The sequence below is a fragment of the Culex pipiens genome, chromosome 1 (genome assembly GCF_016801865.2).
Source record: "Culex pipiens pallens isolate TS chromosome 1, TS_CPP_V2, whole genome shotgun sequence".
NCBI lineage: Eukaryota > Metazoa > Arthropoda > Insecta > Diptera > Culicidae > Culex > Culex pipiens.
In genome coordinates, this window is record NC_068937.1 from 109,293,219 (window position 1) to 109,311,596 (window position 18,378).

Below are 18,378 nucleotides of genomic sequence, written 5' to 3' on the forward strand. Positions count from 1 at the left end.
TTAAGTTGCAGGGGCGCCTCCAGTCAAATTTTTATATTGCATATTCGTATTGAAAAAAAATTAAGTCTTAGGGGCGCGTCCAGTAAAATTTTCATAATTTTCATAAAAAATCTGGTAGTCATAGGGGCGCCTATAGTCAAATTATTCATATCGAGAATTTGCAGAATTTTTTTAAGTTATAAGGGCGCCTCCAGTCAAATTTTCATAACAAAATTTGTATGATTTTTTAAAGTCGTAGGGGCGCCTCCATTAAATTTTTCATATCGAGAATTTGCATGATTTTTTCAAGTCGTAGGGGCGCCTCCAGTCAAATTTTTATATTGCATATTCGTATTGAAAAAAATTAAGTCTTAGGGGCGCGTCCAGTTAAATTTTCATAATTTTCATAAAAATGTTTTAGTGTTTAGGGCGCTTCCAGTCAAATTTTTCATATTGAGAATTTGCATGATTTTTTTTAAGTCATAAGGGCGCCTCCAGTCAAATTTTCATAACAAAATTTGTATGATTTTTTTTTAAATTCGTAGGTGCGCCTCCATTCAATTTTCATATCGAGAATTTGCATGATTTTTTTAAGTCGTAGGGGCGCCTCCAGTCAAATTTTTATATTGCATATTCGTATTGAAAAAAATAAGTCTTAGGGGCGCGTCCAGATAAATTTTCATAATTTTCATAAAAAATGTTTTGAGTCAGATTTGCGATTCCTTTCCGTAGGGTCGTAGAATTTTCGCGTCCGCCGTCGGTGTGTTTTTCGTTTTTTGGCGTGCGTGTGTGCGTGTGAAGGTGCGGCTGGCTTTGGCTGTCTCGATGACAGTTGAGCCAGTCAGATTTGCGATTCCTTTCCGTAGGGTCGTAGAATTTTCGCGTCCGCCGTCGGTGTGTTTTTCGTTTTTTTGGCGTGCGAAGGTGCGGCTGGCTTTGGCTGTCCCGATGACAGTTGAGCTAGTCAGATTTGCGATTCCTTTCCGTAGGGTCGTAGAATTTTCGCGTCCGCCGTCGGTGTGTTTTTCGTTTCTTTGGCGTGCGTGTGTGCGTGTGAAGGTGCGGCTGGCTTTGGCTGTCTCGATGACAGTTGAGCCAGTCAGATTTGCGATTCCTTTCCGTAGGGTCGTAGAATTTTCGCGTCCGCCGTCGGTGTGTTTTTCGTATTTTGGCGTGCGTGTGAAGGTGCGGCTGGCTTTGGCTGTCCCGATGACAGTTGAGCCAGTCAGATTTGCGATTCCTTTCCGTAGGGTCGTAGAATTTTCGCGTCCGCCGTCGGTGTGTTTTTCGTTTTTTGGCGTGCGTGTGTGCGTGTGAAGGTGCGGCTGGCTTTGGCTGTCTCGATGACAGTTGAGCCAGTCAGATTTGCGATTCCTTTCCGTAGGGTCGTAGAATTTTCGCGTCCGCCGTCGGTGTGTTTTTCGTTTTTTTTGGCGTGCGTGTGAAGGTGCGGCTGGCTTTGGCTGTCCCGATGACAGTTGAGCCAGTCAGATTTGCGATTCCTTTCCGTAGGGTCGTAGAATTTTCGCGTCCGCCATCGGTGTGTTTTTCGTTTCTTTGGCGTCGTGTGTGCGTGTGAAGGTGCGGCTGGCTTTGGCTGTCTCGATGACAGTTAAGCCAGTCAGATTTGCGATTCCTTTCCGTAGGGTCGTAAGAATTTTCGCGTCCGCCGTCGGCGTGTTTTTCGTTTTTTTCGCGTGCGTGTGTGCGTGTGAAGGTGCGGCTGGCTTTGGCTGTCCCGATGACAGCTAGCCAGTTTGATTTGAACCTATCAACACCCTATCATACCATTTCAGCTCGATACACATCGAAACTCGTCGTTCGCACCGTTAATCAGTACCTCACTAAACATCAATCATTTAAAACTCGTAAAATCATCTCAAGTTAAAAGTTACATTGTTCAATCCTTCATTCTTTAATTACAAATGATTTTTGTTCTATCTTTCCACAGCCGGCTGTATAAGACTAGACCATTTCATTTAAAATTTAACAACCGATAAACGGGAAATGTCTCATCCGCAGCATCCGATTGTTTGCCTTGAGAATAATATATAATACCTTTCACCAAACACTATGATTTTGGGTCGCATCATCATCTTCTATGATGAATCCTGACCAAACACCCTATCCTACTAACAAGTTTTCAGGTTCCTGGCGCTCGTGGGGTGTAAGCACAGAGTAAATCAGCTGCCCTAGTAGCAACCTGCGCTAACTAACATTCCCGTCCCTTAAAATCGAGGTCTACAAACTGACATGGCGGGCGCCGTTGGTGGCCAATGACTGTTACCTATTCGCAACTGATCTAGCTTTAGCAATCATGGTGTTTTATCTTTTCAGCGCATTCATACATGCTGTTGATAAGGGAAACACCACTAGATCGTCGAAGCCTATAATCAGTAGTGCTGAAAGGATATTACGGTTCTGTTCAGCAACGGAGGGGCAACCATGGGTGATCTCTCATGCTCATGCTCATGCTCATAATTTTCATAAAAAATGTTTTAGTGTTTAGGGCGCCTCCAGTCTAATTTTTTTCATCTAGAATTTGCATGATTTTTTTAAGTCATAAAGGCGCCCTTATGACTTAAAAAAATCATGCAAATTATTAATTAAGTCTTAGGGGCGCGTCCAGTTAAATTTTCATAATTTTCATAAAAAATCTGGTAGTCATAGGGGCGCCTATAGTCAAATTTTTCATATCGAGAATTTGCAGAATTTTTTTAAGTTATAAGGGCGCCTCCAGTCAAATTTTCATAACAAAATTTGTATGATTTTTTAAAGTCGTAGGGGCGCCTCCATTAAATTTTTCATATCGAGAATTTGCATGATTTTTTCAAGTCGTAGGGGCGCCTCCAGTCAAATTTTTATATTGCATATTCGTATTGAAAAAAATTAAGTCTTAGGGGCGCGTCCAGTTGTTCATAAAAATGTTTTAGTGTTTAGGGCGCTTCCAGTCAAATTTTTCATATTGAGAATTAGCATGATTTTTTTTAAGTCATAAGGGCGCCTCCAGTCAAATTTTCATAACAAAATTTGCATGATTTTTTAAAGTCGTAGGGGCGCTTCCATTATATTTTTCATATCGAGAATTTGCATGATTTTTTTAAGTCGTAGGGGCGCCTCCAGTCAAATTTTTATATTGCATATTCGTATTGAAAAAATTAAGTCTTAGGGGCGCCTACAGTTAAATTTTCATAATTTTCATAAAAATGTTTTAGTCATAGGGGCGATTTTTTTAAGTTATAAGGGCGCCTCCAGTCAAATTTTCATAACAAAATTAGAGTGATTTTTTTAAAGTCGTAGGGACGCCTCCATTAAATTTTTCATATCGAGAATTTGCATGATTTTTTTAAGTCGTAGGGGCGCCTCCAGTCAAATTTTTATATTGCATATTCGTATTGAAAAAAAATAAGTCTTAGGGGCGCCTCCAGTTAAATTTTCATAATTTTCATAAAAATGTTTTAGTCATTAGGGCGCCTCCATTCAATTTTAAATGTCGAGAATTTGCATGATATTTTTAAGACGTAGGGGCGCCTCCAGTCAAATTTTTATATTGCATATTCGTATTGAAAAAAAAATTAAGTCTTAGGGGCGCGTCCAGTTAAATTTTCATAATTTTCAAAAATAATCTGGTAGTCATAGGGGCACCTATAGTCAAATTTTTCATCTCGCGAATTTGCAGAATTTTTTTAAGTTATAAGGGCGCCTCCAGTCAAATTTTCATAACAAAATTTGTATGATTTTTTAAAGTCGTAGGGGCGCCTCCATTAAATTTTTCATATCGAGAATTTGCATGATTTTTTCAAGTCGTAGGGGCGCCTCCAGTCAAATTTTTATATTGCATATGGGTCATTCCATCTGAAGCGGAACAGCATTTGAAAATTACCCTCTCCGATCCTGCTCAAATTTGTCAGGGCTGTTGATACTATCAAAACATGCAAGAATCCCGAATTTCATCCAAATCGGACCACCCCCTCCATTTTTGTACCTTCCCAAAAAATCGACTTTTTGGCGATTTATGTTTCGTTCCAGAGATATCGAATTTTAAAGTTTTGTGTTTTCGATATTACCTACATCAGCTTCATTCGCCGCATCTGCTTGAAGCACACAGGCGGGCTGATCAATAACTGCTACCTGACCATTTATTGAAATAATATTTCATCATAAATAATCTTTATCATATTGGGCAAAAAATGACTGTATAACACTGTAGGAAACTGGAGTTGAATCACGAATGTTTATTTGCTCAAAAAAACTGAATGAAGTGAATTTCTGTGCTAACCCACAGGACAGAGCAATAACGACACACAGTAAAGAGCAGAATCGGATTCCGACGGAGCGAGCAGGAAAATGCAATTAATCTTGTTAGTAACACTGAACAATAAGTGCACGATACATTACTGAGTAAAAAATATGAACTAAGATTATTAAAATTTGTTGATAGTTGTACTCTAGTGAAGGACGATCATAAGGAGTAGGAAAAGGATTTCTGGAAAGTATAAAACTGAAAAATGTAAGAAAATCACAAAGTTTGATCTGCTGCAAAGCGGCTAATTCCCCAAATTAAGTTGCGATGATTTCGACATCGTCCGAACAACAGTATTTTTTTCTTACAATATTCTTGGATTCTTTTAATCAAATGGAGCTGACCCACAATATAAAAATTGATTTAATATGATCAATCTTTTAAACCATAAATCGGATTTGCCAAATTATGGTAAAGTGTCAATAATAAACTATAATAATTATAATAATAAAGCAGGTTTTGGGGTTTTTGCTGAATGGCACTATTTTGCTACCGCCCATGATGAAGGCCCTAGTCATGGCCTCGGAGGTACTCTAAAACGGTTAGCAACACGTAAAATAACCCAATAAATATTCCTTTCACAAAAATAGATTGATCAAGGTAGGGGAACAGCATCTAATTCCAGCGTTCCTCTAATGTTGCCATATCAGCGCTTTGGCATTCAATTACAGCTGATTAAAGGCGTTTTCAACTGAAATCGAGTGATAAATAGCTCAATAAGAAGTGAGCAAGCAAGTGTCTATCAAAAGTTTTGCAAAATTTGTTGTTTAACACTGAAACGCCCAACGCATGTCCAACTTACACGGACGCCCAAGCCTCCCAAAAAAGTTGGAACGGTAACTTCAACTCGCTGGTTCTTGGGCATAACTCAACCAATCAAGGTGATTTTTTTTTCCAGTGATTTGTTAGAATGTCTAGATGATCCTAGAACTTTGTAGAACTTAATTTGATCAAATCTGTAATTTCTGCGACCGAAAACATCGTTCCACCTTTTTTCAAAACGACTGCCTCCGCGGAAATTTTGGCGAATTTTTTTTACACGCAAAAAAAAAGTTGGAACGATGTTTTTGATCGCAAAAATTACAGATTTGATCAAATTAAGTTCTGCAAAATTCTAGAATCATCTAGACATTCTAACAAATCACTGGAAAGAAGAATCATCTTGATTGGTTAAGTTATGCTCGAGAACCAGCGAGTTGAAGTCACCGTTCCAACTATTTTGGAGCCTTGGGCGTTGCAATGTTAAATAGTGAAAATGAGCAAATTGGACGAAACTAGGAGCGAGGACTTAACCTGCCAAACATACCAGAATTTCCCCTAATAGCCATTTGAATAAATATTTGCGTTAAATTATAAAACAAGCAAAACAATGTAAAAGGACCGAAGCCGAAGTGTAAACAATGAGTCTACCTTGCTCACGTCAGTTGATGCTTACATTATAAACGAGCAGGATAGACTCTTTGTTTACACTTCGGCTTCAGTCCTATTACAAAGTTTAGCTAGAAAAATATAAATTGAATTAATCATCTCCCAGAACACCATGTAGCAGTTATTGATCAGCCCGCCTGTGTGCTACTAGCAGATGCGGCGAATGAAGCTGATGTAGGTAATCTCGAAAACACAAAACTTTAAAATTCGATATCTCTGGAACGAAACATATTCATTTCTGTCGAAAAGTAATTTTTATGTAAAATTGGCCGGGGAACACGATGGTGAGGTCAAATAAAAAAAATAAGTTGGGGTGTTTTGAGATACGGCCGTTTAAAGTTTTCAATTGCGCAATACAGGTAGAACAAATAAATTAATCAAAATTTTGATCACGGAAATGGATTCTACGTCCAATTTCCTTCAAAATTGAGTCTAAGACCGACCCGCTAAGATTTGTGGTTCCTGAGTTATCGTCGTTTGAAACTAGGAGGTTTGGTCAAAAATCGCCAAAAAGTCGATTTTTTGGGGAGGTACAAAAATGAAGGGGGTGGTCCGATTTGGATGAAATTCGGGATTCTTGCATGTTTTGATAGTATCAACAGCTCTGCCAAATTTGAGCAGGATCGGAGAGGGTAATTTTCAAATTTGCACTTTTTCGTGCACAGTTGAGATGGAATGACCCATATTCGTATTGAAAAAAATTAAGTCTTAGGGGCGCGTCCAGTTAAATTTTCATAATGTTCATAAAAATGTTTTAGTGTTTAGGGCGCTTCCAGTCAAATTTTTCATATTGAGAATTAGCATGATTTTTTCAAGTCATAAGGGCGCCTCCAGTCAAATTTTCATAACAAAATTTGTATGATTTTTTTTTAAATTCGTAGGTGCGCCTCCATTCAATTTTCATATCGAGAATTTGCATGATTTTTTTAAGTCGTAGGGGCGCCTCCAGTCAATTTTTTATATTGCATATTCGTATTGAAAAAAAATAAGTCTTAGGGGCGCGTCCAGATAAATTTTCATAATTTTCATAAAAAATGTTTTAGTGTTTAGGGCGCCTCCAGTCAAATTTTTCATATCGAGAATTTGCATGATTTTTTTTAAGTCATAAGGGCGCCTCCAGTCAAATTTTCATAACAAAATTTGCATGATTTTTTAAAGTCGTAGGGGCGCTTCCATTATATTTTTCATATCGAGAATTTGCATGATTTTTTTAAGTCGTCGGGGCGCCTCCAGTCAAATTTTTATATTGCATATTCGTATTGAAAAAAAATAAGTCTTAGGGTCGCGTCCAGATAAATTTTCATAATTATCATAAAAATGTTTTAGTGTTTAGGGCGCCTCCAGTCAAATTTTTCATATCGAGAATTTGCATGATTTTTTTAAGTTATAAGGGCGCCTCCAGTCAAATTTTCATAACAAAATTTGAGTGATTTTTTTAAAGTCGTAGGGGCGCCTCCATTAAATTTTTCATATCGAGAATTTGCATGATTTTTTTAAGTCGTAGGGGCCCCTCCAGTCAAATTTTTATATTGCATATTCGTATTGAAAAAAACTAAGTCTTAGGGGCGCCTACACTGAAATAAAAAAAAAGTACAAAATTCCTTTATTCTAGGAATTTTGCCCCCTTTCCTTATTTAGTAATTTGGCTTCTTTCTTCGCAAGAAGTAACCAAATTCCTAAATTTGACAGCATGCTTTGCCAGCCTGAATTGACCAGTGGCGCCAACTTCACTTGATTAATTGTACTGCAGAAAGCTCAAAAAGCCTCGCGAAAAGCTTATTTAGCCATTCAAAGCGACATCTGGTGGCAAGATTAATAAAACGTCTGAAAGCTCATAAGGCGACATCTGGTGGCGGTGGACAGAAACATCATTGCAATTTAGTTTGATCAATTTGTTTATTTTTTTTTCAATGAAAAAACAATGCAAAAAAGCCAGTTTTATTCAAAAAAAATCGTTAAAAATACATTAAAAATAATCAGTACACTTCAATTATGTCCACTGGGAAATATAAACTGCCTCTAAGCACTCAAATTGTTCCTCCGGAATTCACCATTCAAAGCCTTTCAGAAGCGAGTCGCCGTTTTCGTTCCGAGTGACTTGCCCGCCGACTCCATGGCCGATTCCCCGTCCGCGGCCAGCAGATCTCAACTTCCGCGACTCGAACTCGGAATCTTGAACAGGAATCGCCGATGGTAAACTGCCTTCAGCCTCCGCTGCCATCAAATCCGACAAAAGTGCTGAGGAATCCGCAAAACCGGTACACTCCGCGCATTCTGGGTTGGATGGCCAGATCGGGAACAACTGACAAATTGGCCAATTTACACTTATTCTCCATGATGTTGAAATCCGGTGCAACTTGGCGAGACTGGAAAAGTGAACCTAACCTCAATACTTGAAGTAGTTAGCAACGAAATTAAATGCACTTACCGTATTAAAAACAAAATATCCCATACAACCCGTCAGAGGAACAGATGGAACCGATTCTGGTTCCGGAACGGCCCTGGTCCTGGCGGTTCTCCTCGGATCCGCTCGGAATAGTTCGATCGTGACCGCTCGGTTGGAGTTTTTATTTCACTTTGACAAGTCGCTTTTGTTCTGCAGAGCTTTAACCCTCATGAGTCCACGATATTAAAAAAGTAACCCTTGACATGACATCTACTATGAAAAAACCGAAATAAAAACTTGTTTTCGAATTCTCTATTCATAAAAAAGAAATTTAAATATTTAAGGTTTAAAATATTCAAAAGTTTTTATGTATTTGATGTTTATACAAAATTGAAGTATTTAAAGTATTTGAAAAGTTTAAAGTATTTGAAGTATTTCAAGTATTTAACGAAATTAAATTATTTTAAGTTTTTTAATGTATTTAAAGCATATTAAGTATTTGATGTATTAAAAGTATAGCAAGTTTTTAAATTTTTCAAAGTATTTTTAACGTATTCAAAGTACATAAAGTATTTAAAGCATTTAAATTATATAAGGCGTTCAAAGTATTCAAAGTATTTAATGTATTAACAGTATTCAAAGTAAGTATGTAAATTTTGATGCAAAGTATTTATTTTATTTGAAATTTTGAAAAAAATAGGTTTTTAAAACATTTATGGTTTTTTAATGTATTTTTAAGTGTTTATGGTATGAAAAGTGATTGAAATTGTGAAAGTACTTGAAGTATTTTAAATTTTTAAGGTATTTGCAGTTTTCAAAGAAAATATGTAATGAAATTAAAATATTTCAAGTACACTCAAACCCCGATGGTTTGACACCAACTGTTGTCAAACGAACGGAGTCACTTTTTAGTTTGACGCCCCTTTTACACGGAGTTTACACACACTATCAAACGTTGTTTTGATAGTGTGTGTGAGCGCCGTGTAAAAAGTGACAGTTCGTCGTATTGAAAGTATTCAAAGTATTTAAAAAAAATTAAAGTATTTATAATACCTAAAGTATTCAAAGTATTTAAAGTATTTGAAGCATTTGAAGTATTTGAGTATTTAAAGTATTTAAACAATATAAAGTATTTAAACTATTTAAACTATTTAAATTATTTTAAGTTTTTGAAGTATTTAAAGTATTTAAAGTATTTAAACAATTCAAAGTATTTAAAGTATTTAAAGTTTCCAAAGTATTTAAAGTATTTAAAGTATTTAAAAAAATTAAAGTATTTAAAGTATTTGAAGTATTAAAAGTATTTGAAGTATTTTAAATATTTAAAGTATTTAAAGTATTTGAAGTATTTAAAGTATTTAAAGTATTTAAAGTATTTAAAGTATTTAAAGTATTTAAAGTATTTAAAGTATTTAAAGTATTTAAAGTATTTGAAGTTTTTTTAATATTTAAAGTATTTAAAGTATTTAAAGTATTTAAAGTATTTAAAGACTTTAAAGTATTTAAAGTATTTAAAGTATTTAAAGTATTTAAAGTATTAAAAGTATTTAAAGTATTTAAAGTATTTAAAGTATTTAAAGTATTTAAAGTATTTAAAGTATTTAAAGTATTTAAAGTATTTAAAGTATTTAAAGTATTCAAAGTATTTAAAGTATTTAAAGTATTCAAAGTATTTAAAGTATTTAAAGTATTTAAAGTATTTAAAGTATTTAAAGTATTTAAAGTATTTAAAGTATTTAAAGTATTTAAAGTATTTAAAGTATTTAAAGTATTTAAAGTATTCAAAGTATTTAAAGTTTTTAAAGTATTTAAAGTATTTAAAGTATTTAAAGTATTTAAAGTATTTAAAGTATTTAAAGTATTTAAAGTATTTAAAGTATTTAAAGTATTTAAAGTATTTGAAGAATTTAAAGTATTTAAAGTATTTAAAGTATTTAAAGTATTTAAAGTATTTAAAGTATTTAAAGAATTTAAAATATTTAAAGTATTAAAAGTATTTAAAGTATTTAAAGTATTTAAAGTATTTAAAGTATTTTAAATATTTAAAGTATTTAAAGTATTTGAAGTATTTAAAGTATTTAAAGTATTTGAAGCATTTGAAGTATTTGAGTATTTAAAGTATTTAAACAATTTAAAGTATTTAAACTATTTAAACTATTTAAATTATTTTAAGTTTTTGAAGTATTTAAAGTATTTAAAATATTTAAAGTATTTAAAGTATTTAAAGTTTATAAAGTATTTAAAGTATTTAAAGTATTTAAAGTATTTAAAGTATTTAAAGTATTTAAAGTATTTAAAGTTTTTAAAGTATTTAAAGTATTTAAAGTATTTAAAGTATTTAAAGTATTTAAAGTATTTAAAGTATTTAAAGTATTTAAAGTATTTAAAGTATTTAAAGTATTTAAAGTATTTAAAGTATTTAAAGTATTTAAAGTATTTAAAGTATTTAAAGTATTAAAAAAATTAAAAAAAATTAAAGCATTTAAAGTATTTAAAGAATTTAAAGTATTTAAAGTATTTAAAGTATTTAAAGTATTCAAAGTATTTACAGTATTTAAAGTATTTAAAGTATTTAAAGTATTTAAAGTATTTAAAGTATTTAAAGTATTTAAAGTATTTAAAGTATTAAAAGTATTTAAAGTATTTAAAGTATTTAAAGTATTTGAAGAATTTAAAGTATTTAAAGTATTTAAAGTATTTAAAGTATTAAAAGTATTTAAAGTATTTAAAGTATTTAAAGTATTTAAAGTATTTAAAGAATTTAAAGTATTTAAAGTATTAAAAGTATTTAAAGTATTTAAAGTATTTTAAATATTTAAAGTATTTAAAGTATTTGAAGTATTTAAAGTATTTAAAGTATTTAAAGTATTTAAAGTATTTAAAGTATTTAAAGTATTTAAAGTATTTAAAGTATTTAAAGTATTTGAAGTATTTTAAATATTTAAAGTATTTAAAGTATTTAAAGTATTCAAGGTATTTAAAGTATTTAAGGTATTTAAAGTATTTAAAGTATTTAAAGTATTTAAAGTATTTAAAGTATTAAAAGTATTGAAAGTATTTAAAGTATTTAAAGTATTTAAAATATTTAAAGTATTTAAAGTATTTATAGTATTTAAAGTATTTAAAGTATTTAAAGTATTTAAAGTATTTAAAGTATTTAAAGTATTTAAAGTATTTAAAGTATTTAAAGTATTTAAAGTATTTGAAGTATTTTAAATATTTAAAGTATTTAAAGTATTTAAAGTATTCAAGGTATTTAAAGTATTTAAGGTATTTAAAGTATTTAAAGTATTTAAAGTATTTAAAGTATTTAAAGTATTTAAAGTATTTAAAGTATTTAAAGTATTTAAAGTATTTAAAGTATTTAAAGTATTAAAAGTATTTAAATTATTTAAAGTATTTAAAGTATTTAAAGTATTTATAGTATTTAAAGTATTTAAAGTATTTAAAGTATTTAAAGTATTTAAAGTATTTAAAGTATTTAAAGTATTTAAAGTATTTAAAGTATTTAAAGTATTTAAAGTATTTAAAGTATTTAAAGTATTTAAAGTATTTAAAGTATTTAAAGTATTTAAAGTATTTAAAGTATTTAAAGTATTCAAAGTATTTAAAGTATTTAAGGTATTTAAAGTGTTAAAAGTATTTAAAGTATCTGAAGTATTAAAAGTATTTAAACTTTTTAAAGTGCCCGAAGTATTAAGAGTAATCACAGTATTTGAAATATTTAAATTTTTGAAAATAAGAAGATTTAAAGTATTTAAAGTATTTGAAGCATTTAAAATATTTAAATTATATAAAGTATTTAAGGTATTTAAAGTGTTAAAAGTATTTAAAGTATCTGAAGTATTAAAAGTATTTAAACTTTTTAAAGTGCCCGAAGTATTAAGAGTAATCACAGTATTTGAAGTATTTAAATTTTTGAAGTATAAGAAGTATTTAAAGTATTTTTTAATATTATAATAAATACTTTAAAAATAAGGAATACTTTGAATACATCTAAAAGTTATTGAAGTATTTTAAACATCTACATTGAAAACTTTAAAAAATTTAAAGTATTTTAATACTTTAAATACTTTAAATAGTTTAAATAATTTAAATACTTTAAATACCCTGAATACTTTAAATTCTTTACATACTTTAATACTTTTAATACTTTAAATACTTGCAATACTTTAAATACTTTAAATACATTAAATACTTTAAATACTTTATATACTTTAAATACTTTAAATACTTTAAATACTTTAATTACTTAAATTACTTTAAATACTTTAAATACTTTAAATACTTTGAATACTTTAAATACTTTGAATACTTTAAATACTTTAAATACTTTAAATACTTTAAATACTTTAAATACTTTTAATATTTTAAATATTTTAAATACTTTGAAGACTTTAAATACTTTAAATACTTTAAATACTTTAAATACCTTAAATACTTTAAATACATTAAATACTTTAAAAACTTTAAAAACTTTAAATACTTTCAATACTTTAAATACTTTAAAAACTTCAAATAATTAAAAAACTTTAAATACTTCAAATACTTTAAATACTTTAAATACTTTAAATACTTCAAATACTTTAAATACTTTAAATACTTTAAATACTTTAAATACTTTAAATACTTTAAATACTTTAACTACTTTAAATACTTTAAATACTTTAAATACTTTAAATACTTTAAATTCTTTAAATACTTTAAATGCTTTAATTTTTTTAAATACTTTAAATACTTTAAATACTTTAAATACTTTAAATACTTTCAATACTTTCAATACTTTAAATACTTTAAATACTTTAAAAACTTTAAATACTTTAAATACTTTAAACACTCCAAATACTTTGAATACTTTAAATACTTAAAATACTTTGAAAACTTTATATACTTTAAATACTCCAAATATTTTGAATACTTTACATACTTTAAATACTTTAAATACTTTAAATACTTTAAATACTTTAAATACTTTAAATACTTAAAATACTTTAAATACTTTAAATACTTTAAATACTTTAAATACTTTAAATACTTTAAATACTTTAAATACTTTAAATACTTTAAATACTTTAAATACTTTAAATACTTTAAATACTTTAAATACTTTAAATACTTTAAATACTTTAAATAATTTTAAATACTTTAAATACTTTAAATACATTTAATACTTTAAATACTTTAAATACTTTAAATACATTAAATACTTTAAATACTTTAAATACTTTAAATACTTTAAATACTTTAAATACTTTAAATACATGAAATACTTTAAGTAATTTAAATACTTTAAATACTTTAAATACTTTAAATACTTTTAATACTTTTAATACTTTCAATACTTTTAATAATATAAATTCTTTAAATACTTTTAATACTTTCAATACTTTTAATTCTTTCAATACTTTTAATAATATAAATTCTTTAAATACTTTGAATACTTTAAATACTTTTAATACTTTAAATACTTTTAATACTTTTCATACTTTTCATACTTTTAATTCTTTTCATACTTTTCATACTTTTAATACTTTCTATACTTTTCATACTGTTTATACTTTTTATACTTTTTATATTTTTATACTTTTCATACTTTTTATACTTTTTATTGTTTTTATACTTTTCATACTTTTTAATACTTTTTATACTTTTAATACTTTTAATACTTTTTATACTTTTTATACTTTTTATACTTTTCATTCTTTTTATACTTTTTATACTTCTTATACTTTTCATACTTTTTATGCTTTTTATTTTCTTTTTATACTTTTTATACTCTTTATACTTTTTATACTTTTTATACTTTTTATACTTTTTATACTTTTTATACTTTTTATACTTTTTATACTTTTTATGCTTTTTATGCTTTTTATACTTTTTATACTTTTTATACTTTTTATACTTTTTATACTTTTTATACTTTTTATACTTTTTATACTTTTTATACTTTTTATACTTTTTATACTTTTAATACTTTGATATTTTATTTTTTTAATTTGAGCGAATTATTAAATTTTGATTATCTGAAAATATTTGTAAATGAAAAAGTTTTATTCTGGCATTTATGTGGATCGATCATCAGAATCCTGTCGAAACAAGTCAAGCTTGACCAGCGTCTCTCGAGAACAAAAGAAAGAGGAAAGTTCAGACTGTTAAGCTCTGAAGAATAATTCCGAGTTTCAATATCAGATGGCGCAGTTGCGCAAGAGAAGCTTTGCTGTCAGTTTAAGCTCATTTTTCCAAAGAAGTATCAGAATTCCTAAATTGGGCCAGCAAATTTAGGAATTGGGTGACTTCTCTGGCAGAAGTTGGCAAATTCCTAAATTTTAGGAATTGGATTCCTTCTTTTTTTTTTCAGTGTATAGTTAACTTTTCATAATTTTCATAAAAATGTTTTAGTCATTAGGGAGCCTCCAGTCAAATTTTTCATTTCGATTTGAAAAAAGCAAAAAAAAATCTCTTTGGCTTTTTAGCAACATAGCTAAAAAAAATCGGCTCTTCGGGCCGAGGGGCGCATGAGGTGTAACTAACTTAATTTGCCAGAGGGGGGGGGGGTTAAACCCCTAAAACCCCCCTTGTACACGGCCCTGCCTCCAGACGCCCTTCATTGATGCACGCGATTGCACGGAGAACTTGGACTATGAAGAGAATATGAGTTTTTGAGTGTAGAGTGAGATGTTGATTGAAGTTGTTCCATTTCAGCCGTAAGAAGCTTCCGGCCAACACGTCGAATGAGCCATTGTGACCAATTTTGCTTGCTGAATCTATAGCCTTAGGTCATGATGGGCACGATCTAGATCATGTGTCTAGCTGCTGGAGCTAAGTTTTGGAGCGTTTTGGAACCTGACCACATGCCCCTGAAACACAACTAACTTGGAAACAACGTGATTAGATCGTCCCGCTGTATAACTTGATAAAAACGCTTGAATAAAGAAAACACATCTCAATTTAAATGAGTTTTATTCATCTTTCTTGACTTAAGATCAATAAGGTGTTGGTAAGGAAAAAGTTAAAAAAGCGTAGCGAAAACAAGCCAAAGTGGGTGGCGCTTACTTTCTCTTGATATGCTGTTTGTTAAGTTGTTTGTAGACCTATTTTCTTTGGGAGGCGCGTAATCAGGTGCACCTCAGCCAAGAATGTATCAACGTCTTTGGGCCAACAACGTGGTCGGGGTTGTATCTGTGCCTGATCCGGCAGGAATCGGTGGCGTTCGTGATGCCGTACATTGCGCACGACCAGTTTCACCAGTACTACGACAAGATGAGCCCGGTCGAAACGCAGCTGTACCTGCGGAACCGACTGGTGGCTTTGAAGCGGGTGCACGACTTCAACGTGATCCACCGAGACGTCAAGCTGAGCAACTTTCTGTACAACCGGAAGCAGCAAAAGTTTCTGCTCGTGGACTTTGGTCTGGCGCAGGACATTAGCAGACGTGGCGTTGAAGAAAGTGCCGGCTGAGGACCGGTGTTGGCACTGGCGCTGGGGACGAGGGGAATCAGCAGGGTAGCGAAGTCGTGGTCCAGCAGAAGCAGAAGAAGATTAAGCTAGAAGCAGACAACCTGGAGAACAGTACAACACCGGCCGGTACGGAACCGAGCGGAAAGCAGCAGCAGCAGCAACCGCCGGTGGTTTTCAAAACGTTTTTGAAGCAATCCAACCAAGCTCTCGAATATTACCAAGGATCTCTACAGTTCGCCGGTCAAGTCGACTGTTTTGACAGTTCAATTTAAAAAGAGTGAAAATTTTTGACAGAGGGAAACGTCATCAAAACCGTAACGCCTCAAGTCACTGAACAAAAATTGGTAACTCTCATTTTAATTTTCCAGAATGCTGCGATGTGTACCGTGTGTACCGCGTTATGGGGTCAAAAATAAATAGCCAGTGTACCCTCTCATTTCCCTTCTCTCTGGTACTTACCGCGTATATAGTGATAATTTGGCGTTGTTAGACTTAATTGATATGAATGTTTGTTAGAATATGCGATTGAGTGTCTGAAATAAAAGTGGAACGTGCTCACCGGGCGTCTTTCCACCTTCATCAAAATTTCATGCTTGAATTCCATGTAACCAGTCCAACTCCCGGCAGCCCTCAGCAGCTCAGATAATCGAATGAAACCACGATAATCCGTCCGTTCCCAACTTGAATGCAAACAAAACGACGACATACAGCTGCAAGTGCTGTCTTCGATAATCGTAAGGCAGCGGGACAAAATCTACAAGGGGGAAACTCCTTTTGAAGACTTCACACACTCAGCCGTGCTGAAGCAATCCTGGTTTTGGAGTTTGGTCCGAAGGCGGGGAAGCATTCTATTTGAACGGATGGCATCTATTTCCGTTGTCTTGTAATTGATACCGGAACTACCAAAGCACCACCGCAGCCACTAGCAAAGTCCAATAATGATGGCGTATATTTCAATAACTTTTGTAAACATTTTTTTCTTGAAAATTGAGAGTTGAAAAACGACAGCCGGAAAAACACGTCTTACTACACGCCCGGCTTACTACGATCATTTATGATCTCAATAATTGAAGTGAATTGCAAAAATCATATAAATACTGCAATTTATGCTCAAAAAAAATCAAGCACATTTTTTTTATGGAATTATCACTGTAAAATCAAATGATATTTATTCTTGTCACAAAAGCTTCCTTTAAAAATAAACATTGACCGATATAACGATTATGTTCCATAAATGCATCCCGGTCACGAGGAATTCTGGCAGAGTTACCCAGTCACGGCGTTCTCACAGGATTCTTACAGAAATCTTACAGAGCGAAAATATTCTTACTAGAACGCTGCCATCATCCTACTAGATTTTCTCAAGAATTCTTTGAGAATTCTAGCTCAAATGCAATAACCGGTTCTAGCAGGAGCCGGCGAAATCATCCGGTTCTGTAAGAATCCTGCTAGAATGCTGCCAGAACTATTCTGACAGATCTGCTGCTAGAATTCTGTAAGAATTTTGCTAGAATTAAACGGAAAGACTTTCTGCTAGAATCCTGCTAGAATTCTGCAAGAATAATGCTGTCAGATGTTTCTGTTAGAATCCTGCTAGAATTTTGTTAGAATGTGAAGACCAAAATGTTTTCCGCAGATTAAAGTGATTTATTTAATTTATTCCACGATTCTACATTTCACCTAACACACTATTTTTGAGGATTACGTATCCTACTCCACTTTCCACTATTTGCGCCCGCTCCGATCCGTCCAAGCGATTGTTCCTGGGCCATTGTGGAATCATCGATTTTGACGATGTCCAGGGTTTCGCCAGAAAATCCACCTTGTTTGTATAACTGCTGAAATAAAGAAAAAAATTATTATTTATGTTGGGTCATTTTCTTGAACAATTAACTTACCGAGTTGGTGGCAAAGAAAAAACGTCATTCTCCTTCGACAAAAGAAAATGAAAGAACTTGACCGAACAAGTTGACAAAATGGCGGCAATCGCATTCGCCTCAAATCGGTTCAGCGAATGACGTCATTTTCGACAGATTTTGCTCTGTCAGAATATTCTAGCAAAATTCTTACAGCATTCTGACAAGCCTGCTAGAATAATTCTAGCAGGATTCTAGCAGAACAAGCTCTGCTAGAAATATCCGTGACTGGGTAGTTCTGCTAGAATCCTGCTAGAATGATTCTAGCAGGCCTGCCAGATTTCTGTAAATATTTTGCTAGAATATTCTTACAGAGCGAAATCTGTCAGAATTTTATAACAATTTAGCTAGAATGTTCTGACAGAGCAAAATATGTCGAAAATAACGTCATTTCCGCTGAACCGCTTTGTGGCTGCCATCTTGTAAGTAAATGTGTTCGCACAGGTCAACAACATTAGTCATATCGCGACGTTTTTTCGATAAAAACGCGGTTTGTCTGCGGTGCCGGGAAGCACAACATTTGGATGTCATCGACGAAAGCACGAGGAGCATATCCCAAAAAAGCAAAACATCCAAAATGTTCCGCTAAGTTTGTGGATCGATTGTGTGCCCGTGTGCCAACTTTTCCGGAACCATTCGGACCAGCCGGATCTGGTAGAATCCTGTACAGCTGGTACTACGTGCAGACAACTTTATTACAAGTGGATTTTTTAGGTAAGCACAGCCATGAAAAAAAATTAAACAAGATTGATTTTGAGGTTACCTTTTTTTCTTCAGATCCGCATAGTCCTCCTCATCATGAAATGAGCCGCTCGTTTCCTGAACGATAAAACTGGACGCTTCTGCCGGTTTCAAAACTACCACAAAAGTAGAAAAAATAAATTGAAATTGCACAAGTGAAATAGTGA

General features: G+C 31.8%; 1 protein-coding gene and 1 long non-coding RNA gene across 2 annotated transcripts; one reads left to right on the forward strand and one right to left on the reverse strand.

Annotated features, from left to right (window-relative positions):
* Window positions 1–7,634: 7,634 nt before the first annotated feature.
* Window positions 7,635–8,339, reverse strand: LOC120431514 (uncharacterized). The gene is made up of 2 exons (XR_005607902.2): window positions 8,139–8,339; window positions 7,635–8,076 (listed from the first exon to the last, which is right to left on the reverse strand). It is a non-coding gene; the product is annotated as an uncharacterized LOC120431514 (long non-coding RNA).
* Window positions 8,340–14,285: 5,946 nt separating this feature from the next.
* LOC120431510 (uncharacterized) lies at window positions 14,286–16,617 on the forward strand. The gene is given in 3 exon segments (XM_039596611.2): window positions 14,286–14,315; window positions 15,186–15,533; window positions 15,536–16,617. Coding segments are annotated over 3 exon segments (669 nt in total). The 3' UTR covers window positions 15,827–16,617.
* Window positions 16,618–18,378: the final 1,761 nt, after the last annotated feature.